This window comes from Notolepis coatsorum, assembly GCF_963971535.1.
Source record: "Notolepis coatsorum genome assembly, chromosome: 15".
NCBI classification, from domain to species: domain Eukaryota; kingdom Metazoa; phylum Chordata; class Actinopteri; order Aulopiformes; family Paralepididae; genus Notolepis; species Notolepis coatsorum.
The window spans coordinates 93109706-93127830 of NC_140179.1; the positions used below are offsets into that span (position 1 = coordinate 93109706).

The following is an 18125-nucleotide window of genomic DNA, read 5'->3' on the forward strand; positions in this document are numbered from 1 at the left end:
GTGGGGATTATTGGAATCCGAAGATCTGAAAGGAAAATAAAAGTCAAATGTAAAATTCAATCTCCCGAGTGCTGCTATTTAACACTTTGAGTGCCAGTGACGAGATTTCTCATTAGTTCATGCCAACCATCGAGTGCCAGCCGACGAGAAATCTCGTTTTTAATAGTTATTTTTTTATTATCGATTTCCATTCATTTGTCATCAATCTAGCCTCACGTTACGAGTGGGGATCTGTCTGAGCTCGAACAGGGAAAATACCGCCCCCTATCGTCTCTCCGGACGGTACTGCACCCCATTGGATTGGACTGAATGAAACGCATGAGAAAAAAAGAGTCCGGATTCCACATTTTACTTGTCAGGCATGTAATCCGAGCCTATTGCAGTCATCGCCCACCATCAGAACAGCGTGGAATATGTCTTTCGACCACCCAGGGTTGGATCAATAAACGCGATCGATATTTGTAATGGCGATCAGGAATTGGAATAATCTTTTTGGAGAACATCCGATCTGAGGCAAGGAATCTATTTTACCAGTATTGGGATAATCAGAGCCGTTTTCACCTATATATCAACGTGTCCCATATGTGTGTGCGTGGCTGTGAGTGTGTGTAGCTGATCAGGAAATAAGATAATCGATTTTTCAGCCCGCTTCTAAAGCAACCCGCTTCTATAGCGTGCATAAGTACACATATACTATCGATAATCTAGCATTTATTTGAAAACGATTAATAAATAGGCCGAAAAATAACAACGCAGTTTGTGTATTACAGTAAAGCGCGATTCCTGCAGAATATTAAATTTTTTTCTGAAAGTTTAAAAAAACAAGCGTTTTTCAAAATGGTATAAAACGGAAATAAACCGATTAAAAAACAATCCTTTTCGACAATGTTGACTGCAAACAAGTCATTGATAAGCGACGGTCGTATTAGACACATAGCCATAATTTAAGATATAGTTGCCATAATTTAAGATATAGTTTATGCGTTCACAAATGTGAGCGCTCCGTCATTGAATAGAGCGTTGGCACTCAACGGGGTATACAAGACTGGCACGGCCGGCACGAAAAGTGTTAAGCGTGTCAACCAAGTGGATACCAGTAGAACCAGAAGGCGCATTTACGTTGAACAAAGATCGCACCTTTATAGTTAAAAAAACCTGCTGCTTGTTGATGAAATGGATGTTGTACATGTTCGCGCTGCGAATGGAAAGCGAGCGGTAGGCTACAGTACCTCTGAAATTGACTACGGATCCAAGACTTCCGCGTTGCTGTGTTTATGAATGAATGCGCTCCGCTCTCGGCTGAACGGCTGTATCCAACGCGTCACCGCGGTGTGTGTAAAAGCATAGGCGGGAGGTTTCAATGCACCCAGAAGGACTGCATGAATGAAGTGAATTTAAATCCTGCAACGCGGCTGAAGTAAAATAAAACTGAAACGTTGTGTTGGTGTTTTTGTGAATGGAAAAAATGCCTGATCAATTGAAAAAAGGTGGTTCTGAACAATCCAATGAAGAGCTGAGCAAGAAGAGAGAGAGTTGGAAAGTAAAACAGAAAAGCTGAAATGTTTAAAGGCTTCCAGAAGTGCAAGATTGGGTTTAATAACCAAAAAGAAAAATGAAATAACACAATTAATGCAAAATGTGTGCAATGTTGAATTGGTGAGATCCAAACTGGAAAATGAACTTCCACAACTGTGCAGTGACCTGGGTGCATGCAATGACTTTGTGTGAATTACTGACCACAGAGGAGATGCAAAGTGATCAAGATGACTGGTATGACCCCAAAGTGGAGTCTCTTCTGGAGTACAAGGCTACAGTTAAACATTGGATACTGCTGCTTCCGTTCAGAGCAGGGTTCGAAATTAACGGGGGCTTGGGGCAAAATGCCCTCGAAAATTGACCAAATGCCCTCAAACATCAGTTAAGGGGGGCAAAAAAAGCCCCCGACAGTTTACTAATTATATATATAATTATATATATGCTCTACAGTGCGAGCATTTTCCTCGTATTGCCCCTAATAATATGTGTGTGTGCAAACCGGAAAAATCATTTACTTGCAGTGTGCGAGACAGACGAGTGATTGTGAAGATTACAAAACAGCTCCGCTGTTAATAGTTCAGATTGAAACTGGACTGAAATTCAGTTTTTGGGTGGAATGTTTGTTCCAAGGAGGAGGGAGGCGGGGCCCGCTGCGTGTTACAGGCACTTGAGAGGTGCTGCGAACACAGACAGAGTGCTCTGCTCTCATCAAGCATTACACTGCTATCTTAACGTTAGCAAGCTAAGCATCTGCATAGCGCGACCTGTGTTCTGTGTAACGTTAAGTAACTTGTGTTCGGCGGGGAAAGACCATTCCATTTGTAACACAACTCCAAAAGAATAACATCCAAATCCGATCCCGATGCGCATTTCCTTCATCATTCCACAGCGCTGAGCGCGCAACGTATTTCATTGATCGATCTGGCCAGAGCCTATACTCACAAACGTTGCGTGTGAATGAAAACTTTATTTAACAGATTGCAGAATGGGTACAATACAATACGGCACAATACATACAATTGTTAAGGGGATGCAGACCTGAGAAAGACGTTTGTCTTGTTTCCATCACGGTCCCCCATTTTCAATTCATATAGACATTTATGACATACACAACATACATGACATTTATGGCATAGGGACATATAGGTATTTAGTACTGATACATTTGTGACATAGGCGGTATTCAAATATACAGTACTGTTACCCCTAGATCCTGACAGAGTATATACATATGATGGGGAGGGGACTGTACATTAGGAGGGGATGTGGGGTGTGTGTGGGGTTTTTCATCAATTTGAAACAAGCTTCTTGACTGTTGGAATTAGGGATGTTAAAAATAAAATATCTAATAATATTATTCAATATTAGACATTCATTGATCCAGAGGCAACCGGTTATTATATCAAGACAACAACACAACTTGCCCTCACTCAGGGACAATAATATTTAATCTATTTAGATAGAGTATGTATGTATTATTTACAGATAATTGAAGGTACCTCAAAACATGAAACCAAGCCATGATGTCACACATCGTGTGCGTGTGTGTGTGTTACTTGAACAATTGTCACTGTGCTCCTAAATTTCTGTGTGCTCCTAAATTTGTATTTAGATTTTATTTATTAACATTTTATTTAGGAGCACATGTGCTCCTTGGGAAAAAGGTTAGCGTAGAGCCCTATATATGGAGACATTAACATTACGTTATCAAACATAGGGACGAAGACTGTAAAAAAAAGTGTCAACAATGTTTTATAATCTTTATGTTAATTTTCATTATAAAAATGTTGTGCCCCCGAAATACAAAAAAAGCCCCCGAAAAGCAATTAAGGGGGGCAAAAAAAGTCCTTGAAAAAAATGTTAATTTCTAACCCTGGTTCAGAGTGAATCAAATGTTGTAAAACCAGGTGACAGAGTTTCACAGAGGTCAAGGTCAAGCACCACCAGATCATCTCTTGGCTCACTTAAGGTTACTCTGGAATGTAAGGAGGCGGAACTTTTGGCAAGAGCTGACAGGTTGGCACGGCAACAAGCTATGGAAATGGAGGAAGCCAAGCTTGAAGCCAAGCTGAAGCCAAGCTGAAGGCAAAAAGGGAGCAGTTTGAAATGGAAACGGAAATAGCAGCAAATGCTGCAAAACTGTGTGTCATAAGGAAATATGAGCATTCTGTTGTACAACCTGCCACTGCCATGCTCCCACATACCGCCATGCCCCATTTAGAAGATGGGATGAATGACTATCTGGAACATGGACTACTTGATGCAGAAAATGGGCTTGTGGATGTGCATGGTCAGGATCTATTTAAGCACAAATACAGAATAATAATAATAATGGATTGGATTTATATAGCGCTCTTCTCTGACTGACTGTTGCTCTGACTCAGAGCGCTTCACAGAGTCCATTATTCGTTCATACACAGTCAACCCTATATAATCCTATATTTACGCACAGCTCAGACCGTGCATACCTGGTGCTCAGCGGTAGAATATGAAGACTGCAGACGGACGGCATAATGCTTTCATCAGTTTCATGCATTAGTTTCCTATATTTCATTGTAAAATAGCGACATTAGTGTAATTATTGTCAAACCCTAAATAGCATTTGGAATAGGTATTTCCGAATGAATTCAGCCTGGTTCATAGGGATGGGTACCTTTCACATTTGAACTGATACCGGTACCGGTACCTGTGAATCGATACCGGTACCCAACGGTACCTTTTTTCGGTACTTTAGTCTCAAGAAATTTTATTTACCTACCTAAGCGTAAAAAAAAAATCCAAACTTCAAATAACTACAATTTCGACAGTTTTCGGCTTGTCATTGCTCCAACTGCTTTGTTGTTGAATCAAGTAAAATCCTAGGTAAGCATATATTGTGCGGGTGAACGTTGACATGAAAAGTAAAAAAAAAAAAAAAAAAAAGTAAAAAAAGAATAATTTTTTTTTTTTTTTTTTTTTTTTTATGTTTCTCACTTGATTCGATACTCGGTAGTACCGACGTGTTTCGGTTCGGTACCTCAAAAGTACCGAATTCGGTACCCATCCCTACTGGTTCATAGCGTTATTATAGGAATACTTCTCGTGGTGTGCGCTCAGATGTTTTCAGAGATATAGGGCATGACTATTTGCAGAGAGAGAACATAATAATAGAGCTGAGAGAAGAGTCCGCTACCCGAGACACATTCTCCTTGATTTGTACCACAATTTGAGACCCAAATTAGAGCGTGGAGCAAAACGCAGTGTTGGATGTCGTAATTTCCACAACTACATACAAATATCTAGGGCTGACCTTCTAAGCTCTTTTTGGCAATCGAAGCTTCGGGGCCGAGCTTCGATTTTAATTCGAAGCTTCGAGAGAGAAAAAAGAAATAAAAAAAATGTATTATTATTATTATCTTTTTTAATCTTATGTTGTGGGACTTGTACTTTGTTGTTTTTAAATGTGCTCTATAAATAAAGTGGATTGGATTAATTAAGTAGCCCCTTTCGTGACTGTGACGCAGCCAACAAGGTTTCACTCGGCTGCGCTGCCTGGGTGCAGTGGGGCTGCTCTCACAGCCAACGACATGACATTACATAATTATGTTGCAACCTTCGTCTATCAAGCAAACAATTATATAAATATTTATATGTAGTTGATAGAGACAAAGGCAGAATTCGACTTAATTAAGCACGTTTTATTAAGACATATTTTTATATGGGTCGGGACACTTTAAAAAAGCAGCACAATGAACACAAATCTGTCCGACATAGTCTTAAATAACAAACGGCATTGCTTCGCTTCTTCGTCGACATGTCTGCTGCACATGTCCTTGTTGTTTTCAACACAGATAATCTCCACGTGCTTGTTGTAGAGAGGTGGAGTCGAGGCGCCGCTTACTTTCGTTTCATTGGAATGGAGGCGGGAAGGCGCTGCTTACTTTCGTTTCATTGGAATGGAGGCGCAATATTTTGGAGGCAAAAAAAGAATTTAATAATTTAAAATCTTTTATTTATTTTATTTTATTTTTTAAACTTCGATTCTTTTTTATGTTAGAAGCTTGTGCCATCGAACGAAGCTTCGAAGCTTCGAAGTATTTAAGACAGCCCTACAAATATCCATATATCAATAACAGGAGGCCAAGAGAGGATTTTACGCCAGGTTACCCAACATCATCGGAGCAATAGACTGTACCCATGTAGCTTTCAAAGCTCCATCAATAAACAAATCCAGTAATGTGAACGGGATGTACAGATCAATGTACAGATAATCTGCGATGCGCATTTTGGCTGATAATGTCGTTGCCGGTGGCTGGGAGGAACACGACTCATTCAGGCCTAATTGTATTTAATTCAATTGTAATGTTATTACTGGGGTGTATCTGTAAAAACATCACTTAAATGCAGATCAGGGTTATCCACTGAAGCCATAATAACTCTGACCAAAACCACGGAGCGCACAATAGGCATTGTAGAGCGCAGAGTTGGCCTGCTGAAATTTATTTCATTTCAGTCATTACAGTGCTTAATGTCGGGTCAGCTTGTCATTTATTTCTGTCAATGTGCTGGTTCTGTAGCAGGACTGGGTCAGTCAACATCCTTGGCTCCCTGCGCACCGAAGATAGTCTACTCTACACGCCCCCTCCTCCTCAGCGGAGTTGTCTGTGAACTTGACAACTTCATTGGATTTATTTATTCTCTAAGAATATCTATAATCATACGATTCAATATTGTTTAAAATAAAACGCTAAATACTATTATTCTGTGCGTCATGTTTCCAAATAAGATTGTTCACAACGGGAAATGCTGTATATGTTGAATTAGTTGGTTAGACCTCGGTGAGGGGGGGGGGGGGGGGGGCAGACGCAGCGGCAGAACACCCACGTCCAAATGCGTTTAAATATCGTTTAAAATAAAAAGTGAAATACTATTATTTTATGTGTCATGTTTCCAAATAAGATTGGTCACAACGAAATTCTTTCTAGCTTCAATGTGTTGGTTAGAATAGATGACCTCCGTTGAAACTTCACTGACAGCGAGATTCATCACGGAGGACTCGCTCTCAGTGAAGTTTCAAGTCCGCTTAGTCCATTTTTCATCATTTCATGGGGGTGTTTAATTATCATTTTACCGTATATGGTTAATTAGAGGCGGTTCTATATGCAAATACTTAAAATCATGCACGAGCGAGGAGCGTAGAACAAGTGGCCTTCAGGGGAGGAAACTAACTTTTTGGCTTACCAGCCAACTGGCAAGTATCTGATTTTTTTTACCAGCCAAACAGATTTTTTACCAGACAAAAAAAATCGCTAATTGTGATAATTACTTCTTTGTACGTCTTCGTCTAAATTGATTTTCAATCATAGTAAATTAATCACACTGTCTCTACTCTTCAAAATATTACATCATTAAATCACATATTAACATGAAAGAGGGAACTATTCTGGACTGGGTTGGGCTGAACTGGGCAGTGAAAGATGCTGGGTTGGGCTGGTCTAGGTTATACTGAATGATGAATTGAAAATTAATTGAAAATGGGGGACCCTGATGTAAACAAGACGAAAGTCTTTCTCTGGTCTGCATCCCCTTAACAATTGCATGTATTGAGCCGTACTGTACTGTACCCATTCTGCAATCTGTTAAATAAAGTTTTCATTCATTCATTCATCACAGCTCAACTACTAGGAATGTGTGTCTGACTCTTAAGTGCAGGAAATATTCATCAGAAAGGGGGGACATGATGGAGGGAATGGAAAGAGCAGGTTTGACAGGAGCAGGGTTGAAGGGCATATTGGAGTGTGGAGGAAGTGGACAAGGCATTAAGCAAACAGGACTGAAATGGGGGACCCTGATGTAAACAAGACGAAAGTCCTTCTCTGGTCTGCATCCCCTTAACAATTGTGTGTATTGAGCTGTACTGTATTGTACCCATTCTGCAATCTGTTAATAACGTTTTCAATCAATCAATCAATCAATACTGGGTTGGTCTGGTTTAGGTTGGACTGAGTTGGGCAGTGAAAGAACCAAGCATTTCACTGTAATGTAATAGCTAAATAAAACAACTTGAACTTGACTTGTTACATTTGCACTCTGGTTGTATGCCAAATGTATTCTGGTTGTACTGTACTTGTGCTGTAAGATGACAATACATTGGAACTAGGCTTGGGCGGTATGACTTTTTTCATACCGTTATACCTTGATTACCTAATACCCCGGTATACGGTGTATGACGGTATGACTCTCATTACCATCAGCGGGGGGGGGGGGGGGGGGGGCGGGTGGCGTTACTGGCAACCCGTGTTACCAAGTAAACAAATCACGGAGATGGCCAGTTCGCCCGCAGCATCTAGTGCTAACGTTAAGCTCTCAGAATGGTAGCAGTCCTCCCGCAGCATCTAGTGCTAGTAACGTTAAGCTCTCAGAATGGTAGCAGTCCTCCCGCAGCATCTAGTGCTAACGTTAAGCTCTCAGAATGGTAGCAGTTAGCCCGCAGCTCTAGTGCTATTAACGTTAAGCTCTCAGAATGGTAGCAGTTAGCCCGCAGGTCTAGTGCTAGTAACGTTAAGCTCTCAGAATGGTAGCAGTTAGCCCGCAGCTCTAGTAACGTTAAGCTCTCAGAATGGTAGCAGTTAGCCCGCAGCTCTAGTGCTAGTAACGTTAAGCTCTCAGAATGGTAGCAGTTAGCCCGCAGCATCTAGTGCTAGTAACGTTAAGCTCTCAGAATGGTAGCAGCTCGCCCGCAGCATGCTAGTGCTAACGCTAAGCTCTCAGAATGGTAGCAGCTCGCCCGCAGCATGCTAGTGCTAACGTTAAGCTCTCAGAATGGTAGCAGCTCGCCCGCAGCATGCTAGTGCTAACGTTAAGCTCTCAGAATGGTAGCAGCTCGCCCGCAGCATCCTACACACAACAACAACACACACTCGTTACCACAACGCTTTACGGTATTTTCACAGCACTGTCGCAACATTACCGTAAAGCGTGAACACCGTTGTGATCATACACAACACTACAGTTAGCTCTCAGAATAGCCAGTTAGCCCGCAGCACCAGCAACGGTAAGCGTGTCTCATTTAATTTCACTCACTGAAGCGGGGTTCCCCCTCCTCCTGTGTGTAGAAGACAAGCAGCTCTGCATGGCTCGCCCCACTAGTGAGGATTAGTCTCGCCCTCTGCTGGTGAGGACTAGTCTCGCCCTCTGCTGGCACTACATCAAAACTCTGTTTAGACGGTATTGATTTTCAATACCGTCGGTATTTCGAAATACCCCGGTATACCTTAATACTGTCATACCGCCCAAGCCTAATTGGAACCGAATCGACAACGCTAGGGGTTCAGCAGGTGTATTCTGAATGCCAAGTATGACAACATCACCGTTGTGAAGGGCATATGGGCGAGTGGTGATATGGGGGGAACCCCGGTAATAATAAAATGTCACTCTGCTGCATTTAAGCAAAGCCGCTCAGTATAGTCGTCCACTATGTTGAATGCGCGTTATTATGGTAGCTTGTTACATGCTAGGTAGCTAGCCGGCTAATGCTGGTTGACTTGTCATTCTCATCCGACTCGAAGGAGACGCGTCGCGTGCTGTTGTTCGCCCCCATGTCAGACCGCACTGATATCCGAAAGCGACGACTCTACATGCAATTATTTTCATCCACTGATGTGTTTTTGTAAGTTTGTCTACGTTGTCAAGCCGGCTGCCGGTGGCAGGAGTTTGTAGGTCTGCGCGCAGTGGTCTGTCCACTTCCCCTAGATGGGCGGCATCTTCTAGAAAATGAGTGTTCATTGGAGGAGCTTAGAGCGCATCTGTACAACGATGATGTTCATTGGTTATGGTCTGATTATTATGTGGCGCAAATGGGAGGAATCAAGGGGGGAGTCAGAGTTCGGTTTGTGCCAGTGAGCGAATCAGCAGATTGCAGAATGATTTTTTTGTTTTGTTTTGTAATTACTAATACTCGCCAGGCTGGCGAGTGCTCTTCATGAATTACTCGCCAAACGTAAAAAATACTCGCAATTGGCGAGTAAAGTGGCCTAATTTCCTCCCCTGGTGGCCTTTATCAACACAGAGTACTTGCAGGTGTGCATAGGACCTGTGTACGCACGTGTGATAAATCCCGATTTTTATGTGCATACACACATTCTAAATTCCGTGCGTAGGAACGGAAATAGAACACTTTCTACGCATTATTGGTAGAATTACAGGTGCTGTTCATAGATACAGTCAAGGCTTCTTTCCCACCCTGTGTTTGGTAACCTCAAAGATTCTCATGCCACCACAGCGGCCAAAACCATTTATACTCCTGCGCAGCACCTTCTCCCAAACCCACCCATTCCAAATACTGAATCGAGAACCTCATCCTTCACTCCGTCATCTTTTTCATCCCATTACAGAAGCCGAGACCCTGACACTGGTAACGTCGAACCGTCCGACTACATGCCAGCTGGACCAGCTACCCTCCCCACTCCTCCAGACCATAGCACCGGACATCCTCCCATTCCTAACTGCAACCATCAACTCCTCACTCAACTCGGGGGTGGTCCCCACCTCCCTAAAACAAGCCAGAGTCACGCCTCTCATAAAAAAAAAACCTGAACCCCACCGTCATAGGCAACTATTGTCCTGTCTCTCTTCTCTCCTTCCTTTCTAAAACACTTGAACGTGCTGTATCCAACCAACTTACTGCCTATCTCTTACAGAATGACCTCCTAGACCCTAATCAGTCTGGCTTCCGGACTGGCCACTCCACAGAAACGGCCCTCATTGCGGTCACAGAGGCACTTCACTTCACTTCAAAAGCGAAAGGCCTCTCCTCTGTCCTGATTCTCCTAGATCTATCTGCAGCCTTCGACACAGTCAACCATCAGATCCTCCTCGCGGCCCTCGCAGGAATGGGTTGGCTCTGCGCTGACATGGCTGACATCATACCTCAATGACCGCTCCTACCAAGTGTCATGGAGAGGGGCCCTGTCGGCCACCCGCCCCCTGCGGACGGGTGTCCCCCAGGGCTCGGTCCTAGGACCCCTCCTCTTCTCCCTCTACACTAAATCACTGGGTAACATTATCACGTCTCATGGCTTCTCGTATCATTGTTATGCCAATGATACTCAACTCTTCCTCTCCTTCCCTCCCTCAGATATCCACGTCTCTGAGCGGATCTCGGCCTGTATGTCCGACATCTCCGCCTGGATGACGACCAACCACCTCAAGCTGAACCTAAGCAAAACAGAACTGCTCCACCTGCCGGCCAAATCCTCCCCCCTGACCGACCTTTCCTTCAGAGTCAAGAATGCAGCTGTGACCGCGTCCCCGACCGCCAAGAACCTTGGTGTAGTCCTCGACGACCAGTTGAACTTCTCTGCTCACATTGCAGCGACAACCAGAACCTGCAGATTCTTCCTGAGCAACGTCAGAAGGATCCACCCCTTCCTGACAAAAGAAGCCACCCAACTCCTCGTCCAATCAACAGTCATCTCCCGCCTCGACTACTGCAACGCACTGCTCGCTGGCCTCCCAGCCACTGCCACCAAGCCTCTTCAACTCATTCAGAACGCAGCGGCCCGCCTGATCTCAAACCTACCGTAGTCGGCCCATGTCACCCCACTTCTTAGGGACCTGCACTGGCTCCCCATTGCTGCACGAATCCGCTTCAAGGCCCTCGACCTAGCATACCGTGCGGCAAAGGGAACCGCTCCTGCCTACCTCCGGTCAATGGTCTCTAACTACACACCCTCAAGACCCCTACGCTCTGCATCTTCTGGCCGCCTCAGACCTACTCCTATCCGAGCTCCGGGAGGGTCATCAAAGAGAAGCCGCCTATTCTCAGTCCTTGCCCCACAATGGTGGAATGAACTACCCACCCCAGTTAGGACAGCCAAAACCCGTCCAATCTTTCGCTGTCGACTAAAGATGCACTTCTTCAACCATTATCTGAAGAAAAAAAAGACCTAACCCTAACTAACCTTACTGTCATGCACTTGTCCTAATAAACTAACCTACACTGTAACATGCAACACTTTGATGAACATTGTTACTCAGCTGATAAGAGTTGCACCCTTCCTGATGGCTTGTCGTACAGAACTTGTAAGTCGCTTTGGATAAAAGCGTCAGCTAAATGACTAAATGTAAATTAGTCTGGCCGGTTGTAGGGAGGATAGAAGCCTTGCATCACGTGTCCCCTCCGGTACACGAGGAGGCAGCCTGTCACATATTTTCACCTGCCAGCGCGGACTCTCATTAGCGAGGTGTAACGTGTGGGAGGCTCACACTACCCCCGCCATTTCCTGTCTCTGCTGTGCAGGCGTCCCCAACAGACCTGCAGTGTTAATTTTGTCAACGAAATTGATGACGAAAGATCTTAGTCAACAAAGCTTTTTCCCGCGACGACAACGAGATGCGACGTCACGTTATTGAAGACCATGTGACGCTAACATCACTAAATTATTAATTAAATATCGTTGACCACAACTGAGGACACAAAAATGTCGTTTACAAAAACCATGACGAATTCTCTTAAATTTATGTTGACTAAAACAAGATGAGACAAAATAAATATAACTTTTAGAATAAGTCACGTTATTATTTCAGCATTTCCTATTTCCGTTTCCGGGTTAAGCTCAGCAGCGTTTATGGCTAAAAGCCAAGCTACATAACATAGGTGAGGCTAAAAACCATGTCCCAGGTCTCTCGTGACTACAGCTTATACCAATAACCATGAACTGAATCTGCTACTCTCTCAACACTCTTGCGGCAGCCGAACAGTTCTACCAAAAGAACATAGCATTTAAGACGACAGAGGCTGAGAGGATGGCTAGGCTAATAGCCTGGGAGTCGGGACCTATATCCCAGACACAGACTTGCTCTCTTTCATCCGTGTACACCCACTACTATCAACATTACACATGGATACAACAAGGACAAGACCACGTTCACTTAAAAAGGTATGAAAAGAAAAGAAACAGACGAGTACTAACACTGAGATTGACCCTGCTATAAGTTATGAATCCCTTTAGCGCTTGAAGTGCACTAAAACGTCGTAATGACTTTTGTCGTGGAAAATATTATGATGTCATTATAGATCTGTGTTGAGATATCATTTTATACAGCTCGACTGTTTCAGTGTGACCAGCTTGACTGGTTAATGTGTGTGCGTCTCTTTAAGAAGACTCCAATGTACTAACATCTCCCCAGCCATAACAAAATTGTTGTTGCTTCCAGTGACTGAGAACCATTTTTGTTTACCTTCGTCATCATATCTGATATATTATGTTACGTCTGACAACTGTATTTAACATACATCTGAACAGAGCTCTTGGTCACTTTACGGCCAGACGATTATGTGTGAACATGATTTATCTGTCTGTAAACTGTCCTTTCATTGTGGCCACGGTGAAATAAACCTATTATTAATAATGACTCAGAATAATTAATGTAAACGGCTCATCGTTTTGTCCTTTAATATTTCCCATTACAGATGGCGACGAGGATGGGATTTTGTGGCCACGGTCTAAGCGGAGCACATGGCGCAGTGCCCAATAGCAGAGATGAGTAAGACTTCTTTATGAAAAGAAGGAAGCTGGGAGGGATGTTCCATTTAGAAAATGCTATTTTCCCCCTGCAGACGGTCCTAACAATCAATCATTTCATGGCTAGGGTTGGGTACAGAGCTCGGTACTTTTACGGGTATCGACCGAATTACATCGGTACTACAGAGTACCGATTCATACTACATCAACCGGTACCAAATTTCGGTACCTTTACATGTTTAGTATAAGAGTGTAATATACTAGAAAAAGGGAGCCTTTTCCACAAATATATATATATTACTGTCCCGTCCTGTTGGGTCTTTTGGAAAGCACAAACGAGGTCAGAGGAGTTTGATAATATTTACTGAGGATGGCCAGATATTATTGCTATTTAAGCATTTAAAAACACAATACATGATGCGATTTATTTTATGAGGTGTGTTGCAACGATAAAACAAAATGTTGAAATTGAGAAGTTTGGGGCGGCTAGGTGGTGCAGTGGGCAAGGCGCTCACCACCAATGCAGGAGACGCTGGGTTCGGGCCCAGCTCTCCGCATTGCTATCAGCTTGGCTGGTCGTTCATACTAATACAATTGGCAGTATTAGGGGGTGGGAAGCTGATGGGTGGGGATCGGACGTTGTGGACAGCGACTCCTACAGGTCGGTTGGTGCGCCTGCGCAGCAGAATCAGGAAGCGACGGGGGCGGCGTGCCCTCCAAACGCAGACCCCCGACGCCGAGAGATCGCGCTGTGCAGGTGAAAAGATGCTACTGCTGCTTCCTCGAGTACCGGAGGGGACACGTGATGCAAGGCTTAGTCCACATTGCAGCCGGCTTGTGGGAGGCATGGCCTAACAGCGTTCGAGACAGGGGAGGGTAGAATTGGACGATACGAAATTGGGATGGGAGAAAAATTGAAAATGGGAGAAAAAGTACCGGTAGATAAAAAAAATAATTAAAGTTTAGACTTATTTTTTAGAAAAGTAGTTATTAGAGAGAGTTAAGTACTGGAAAAAGGTATCGTTGGGTACTGATACCGAATTCCAGGAACTGGTACCAGTATCGGTTCAAATGTGAACTGTACCCAACCCTATTCATGGCCAGGCAAGATGAAGGACGCGACCGACCATGGGACTATAGTTATCAGAAAACCCTTTTCTGAAAGTGACAAGAGAAAGCGCAAGCGATGGTTCAGCAAATTAAAAGACGTCCCCGAGTCCACCCAGAAAGCACTTGGACCAGGCTTATGGTTTTTGAGACATCGGAAGCAGAATATAAAAATCTGAACATTTCCGATATAAAAAAAAATTTAATATATAAAACCAGCGATGCAAGTGCTTTATGAATGAACTGAAGGGAATCAGTTGGGCTTCTTTCAAAAAACAATTGGTCCCTTTAACTACCAACTGGTTAACTTTCACTGTGACAATACAGAAGGTTAACCCTTTCACTACCACAGTGCATAAGGTTAACCCTTTCACTACCGCACTACAGACTGTTAACCCTTCTGTAGTGTGGTAGTGAAAGGGTTAAAGCACCGATATGCAAGAACTCTTACCTCCGTCTTAGGTCTGCCTCTGCGTTTTGTTCCTGCAGTGGTTGCTGCTGCGGGTGCCGCCGCCTTCTGTGGAAAACAAACAAAACCAAAAGATCAGGGCTTTGCAGAGACTCAACATGAGCAGGGCATGACGGTGGAATCCTGCCCACTTGTTGTACAGAACGTGTGTAAGTCAGCTAAATGACTAAATGTAGACCTTGAATCTCCACTCACAAGTACACATGAGCACACACACACACACAAACGCTGCAACCGCTTTAAACAATCACTTTAAAACTCAACGAAAAAGTCACTTGAAAGGAATGTGGAATATAAAAGTCACTTTAAGGAAAGAACAGATGTGGTTCTTGTATAGTGTATTTATATAGTAAGCATAACATAATGACAGTTAAAATTGTATATTGTACATAGGAACCAGTGCCTTCTCAGGAATTTAGCATGTCTATTTTATCATGCACACCTTATGTCTTACCCGTTCGATGCGGGCATGACCACCCGCATTCCACTGTATGCCCTGGTATGTATGTGACAAATAAACATCTTGATTCTTGTAAACATCATGTACACATAAAGAGCTGGGGGTAGCACTTTATAATAACACCCTGTTATAATACATGTATAAGGTATTTGTAGATAATGAACTAATCATGAACAAACCATTTATATACATTCATAAATGATTATTAAATCATTTATAACTATATTTGTATACCATTTACAAAGTATTTATAACGCATTAGTGGATAATGAACTAATCATGAACAAACCATTTATATACATTCATAAATGATTATTAAATCATTTATAACTATTTGTATAACATTTACAGATTAGTTCTACATTATTTATAACTCATTATCAACATTGTTTTTACTTGATTTGTTCATCATTAAATAATGTTGTTTAATGTGTAGTAACACATTTGTAGATGCTTTGAAAAATGGATATGAAAAAACGACTATACTCCATTTATTTTTCATGTTCAACAAATGATTTGTTAAGACATTCATAAAACATCTATAAATTATTTGCAGATGCTATCGTGGGGGCCAATCTAAAGTTTACATTATTTAATGATGAACAAATCAAGTACAAACAATGTTGATAATGAGTTATAAATAATGTAGAACTAATCTGTAAATGTTATACAAATAGTTATAAATGATTTAATAATAATTTATGAATGTATATAAATTGTTTGTTCATGATTAGTTCATTATCCACTAATGCGTTATAAATACTTTGTAAATGGTATACAAATATAGTTATAAATGATTTAATAATCATTTATGAATGTATATAAATGGTTTGTTCATGATTAGTTCATTATCTACAAATACCTTATAAATGTATTATACCAGGGTGTTATTATAAAGTGCTACCGAGCTGGGTGCTGCACAGTGGGGTGTAGGGGATGTTGCTGGGTGTGTCCAGTGAGTCGCAGTCGGTCGGCTCGTTTAGAAAAAGAGCCAAGTTTCCGGCAGGGGTCCAAGCTACAGGAAAACATATTTTTTTCCAGCTACAGGAAATAAAAGTGAGTCTCCAAATCGCCCCCCCCCCCCCTCCCCCGATCTCAGGTTATATTTTTCTTTGCACACAAAAAATCTTGCCACTCGCCGCCTGCAGATGGCAGCAGCACCTCTGCAATAAGACAGATGGGAACCAGGGGCATCGGGTTCACTGGCTGTTATCTGGAAGGCCGACAGGAACTGCACACAGGCGCGCTTGTATCCTTTCGGCAACAAACCCTCCCTTCCGCGTTGCTCTGATTGGCCAGCGATCTACGCTCTTTTCGCCCCTACGCCCGCGCATGCCTGCGATAAGCCCCTCAGGCAGGCAGGAATACTAAACTCGAGTTAACCTAATTTATATAAATGGAAGTATTGATTTTGCCGTAACGAATCATTAAAAAAATATACCGTTAACTGGAATATGTTGTTTCTTTACACATATGTTGGATTATGTACAACAACACACAGTAACGTTAATATAATTACATGCAACAAGTTAAACAGCAATCAATTAATTTAATATAACAGGTAGTTCGAGCTGCATTTTCGTGCCTACAACCACACCACAGCCACAGGGATATTAACCACCGGTTAATTCGCGATTTTACATAATCCAACATATGTGTGAAGAAACAACATATTCCAGTTAACGGTATATTTTTTTAATGATTCGTTACGGCGAAATCAATACTTCCATTTGTATAAATTAGGTTAACTCGAGTTTAGTATTCCTGCCTGCCTGAGCGGCTCATGCGCATGCGCGGGCGTAGGGGCGAAACGAGCGTAGATCGCTGGCCAATCAGAGCAACTCGGAAGGGAGGGTTTGTTGCCGAAAGGATACAAGCCACAGGGGCACTCCAGTTCGCCGGCCACCTGGACTGAGGCTCAGAGACGGCTGGTGGAGTGCCGGGCAAGAGAGAGGGGGGGGAAACCCTGCTTGCTGCTCCGCGCTAACATATTATAAACCCACGCCATGCGTTATGTATGTATTTACTCTCACGCTCGCCCGCTCGACACGGGACAGAAGCATCTATAAGACGCGGAGCATGGCGGGAGGGAGCGCGGAGGGCCGGGGTGAGGGAGAAATCGGCTGTTGCTATGGAGACGCCGGGGAGGGGAGGAAAGAACTGGGGCTGTGTGTGTGCCGGGCGGGGGCGAAGGGGGTGCTTAGCGTCAGCTTGGAAACGATTTCGCGGCCTCTGCACCTGCACCACACTGTGCATGACAAGCTACAGGAAGCTGGAGGACAGGAAGTGCAACAGCGAGCATCTCTTAAAAAAAAAAAAAAAAAACAAGGCCCTGCGAAGGGAAGCCCTGGTCGGTCTATTTCTGACACTGAGGGGGAAGAGGCTAAATTGCAGTTAACCCAATATATCATAATGTAACAATAGGACATCCTTTTAACAGGATGGGGTTAGCTACATTAACTGTCAAAAGGAACATGGGCGCACGAGAGAGAGAGAGAGAGTCTAGGAAGTCAAACTTGGAAGGTGTGGTGTGGAAAACCACGAGCAGCTCCCGCCTCATCCCACGAAATCAATCCTCTCTAATATGATTTAAGGACGGACGGTGTACGGGGGACACTTATAACTCTGCGGCGTTATAACAAGCTGCGAAAAAGGTGACCATCTCCGATTTCTTTTTAATCTTAGTGTCAATGAGTGGAATAACAGGTATTTGTATAGGGTCAGATATTTTCCATTTTGACAGGCTACCAATCTGATGAGACCTTTTTGTCTTCCCCCCCCCCCCTGCCACTCAATAGCCTGTAATGAACTAACCTGAGCATGTGCAAAGTAGGGAAACACGTGGGCTAAGCTATGAACCATATATAATACAGAGCATATATATATTATATATAAGAATTTCTTTCCACCTGCGGCGTCTTGCGGGGTCTTCCACGCCCCCTCTTCTCCGCTACCTCCTCTTTGGGCGACACGGTCCCTTCGTCACTCATATTTACTTAGACTGAACCTAAGAAACAAAAACACACATGCTAAATAACTACATTGTGAC

The 18125-nt window shown here is 43.2% G+C and overlaps 1 protein-coding gene across 1 annotated transcript in view; it reads right to left on the reverse strand.

Moving 5' to 3' along the window:
• Positions 1-18125, reverse strand: part of LOC311242142 (uncharacterized protein) — a gene marked incomplete at its 3' end in the record, with an annotated part of 40018 nt that overhangs the window by 18573 nt on the left and 3320 nt on the right. The window contains exons 2-3 of the mRNA XM_084331095.1: positions 17986-18083; positions 14599-14664 (exon numbers count right to left, since the gene is read on the reverse strand). Coding sequence (XP_084187221.1) covers positions 14599-14664; positions 17986-18066 — 147 coding nt within the window. The 5' untranslated portion in view covers positions 18067-18083. The remainder of the gene's footprint in view (positions 1-14598; positions 14665-17985; positions 18084-18125) is intronic.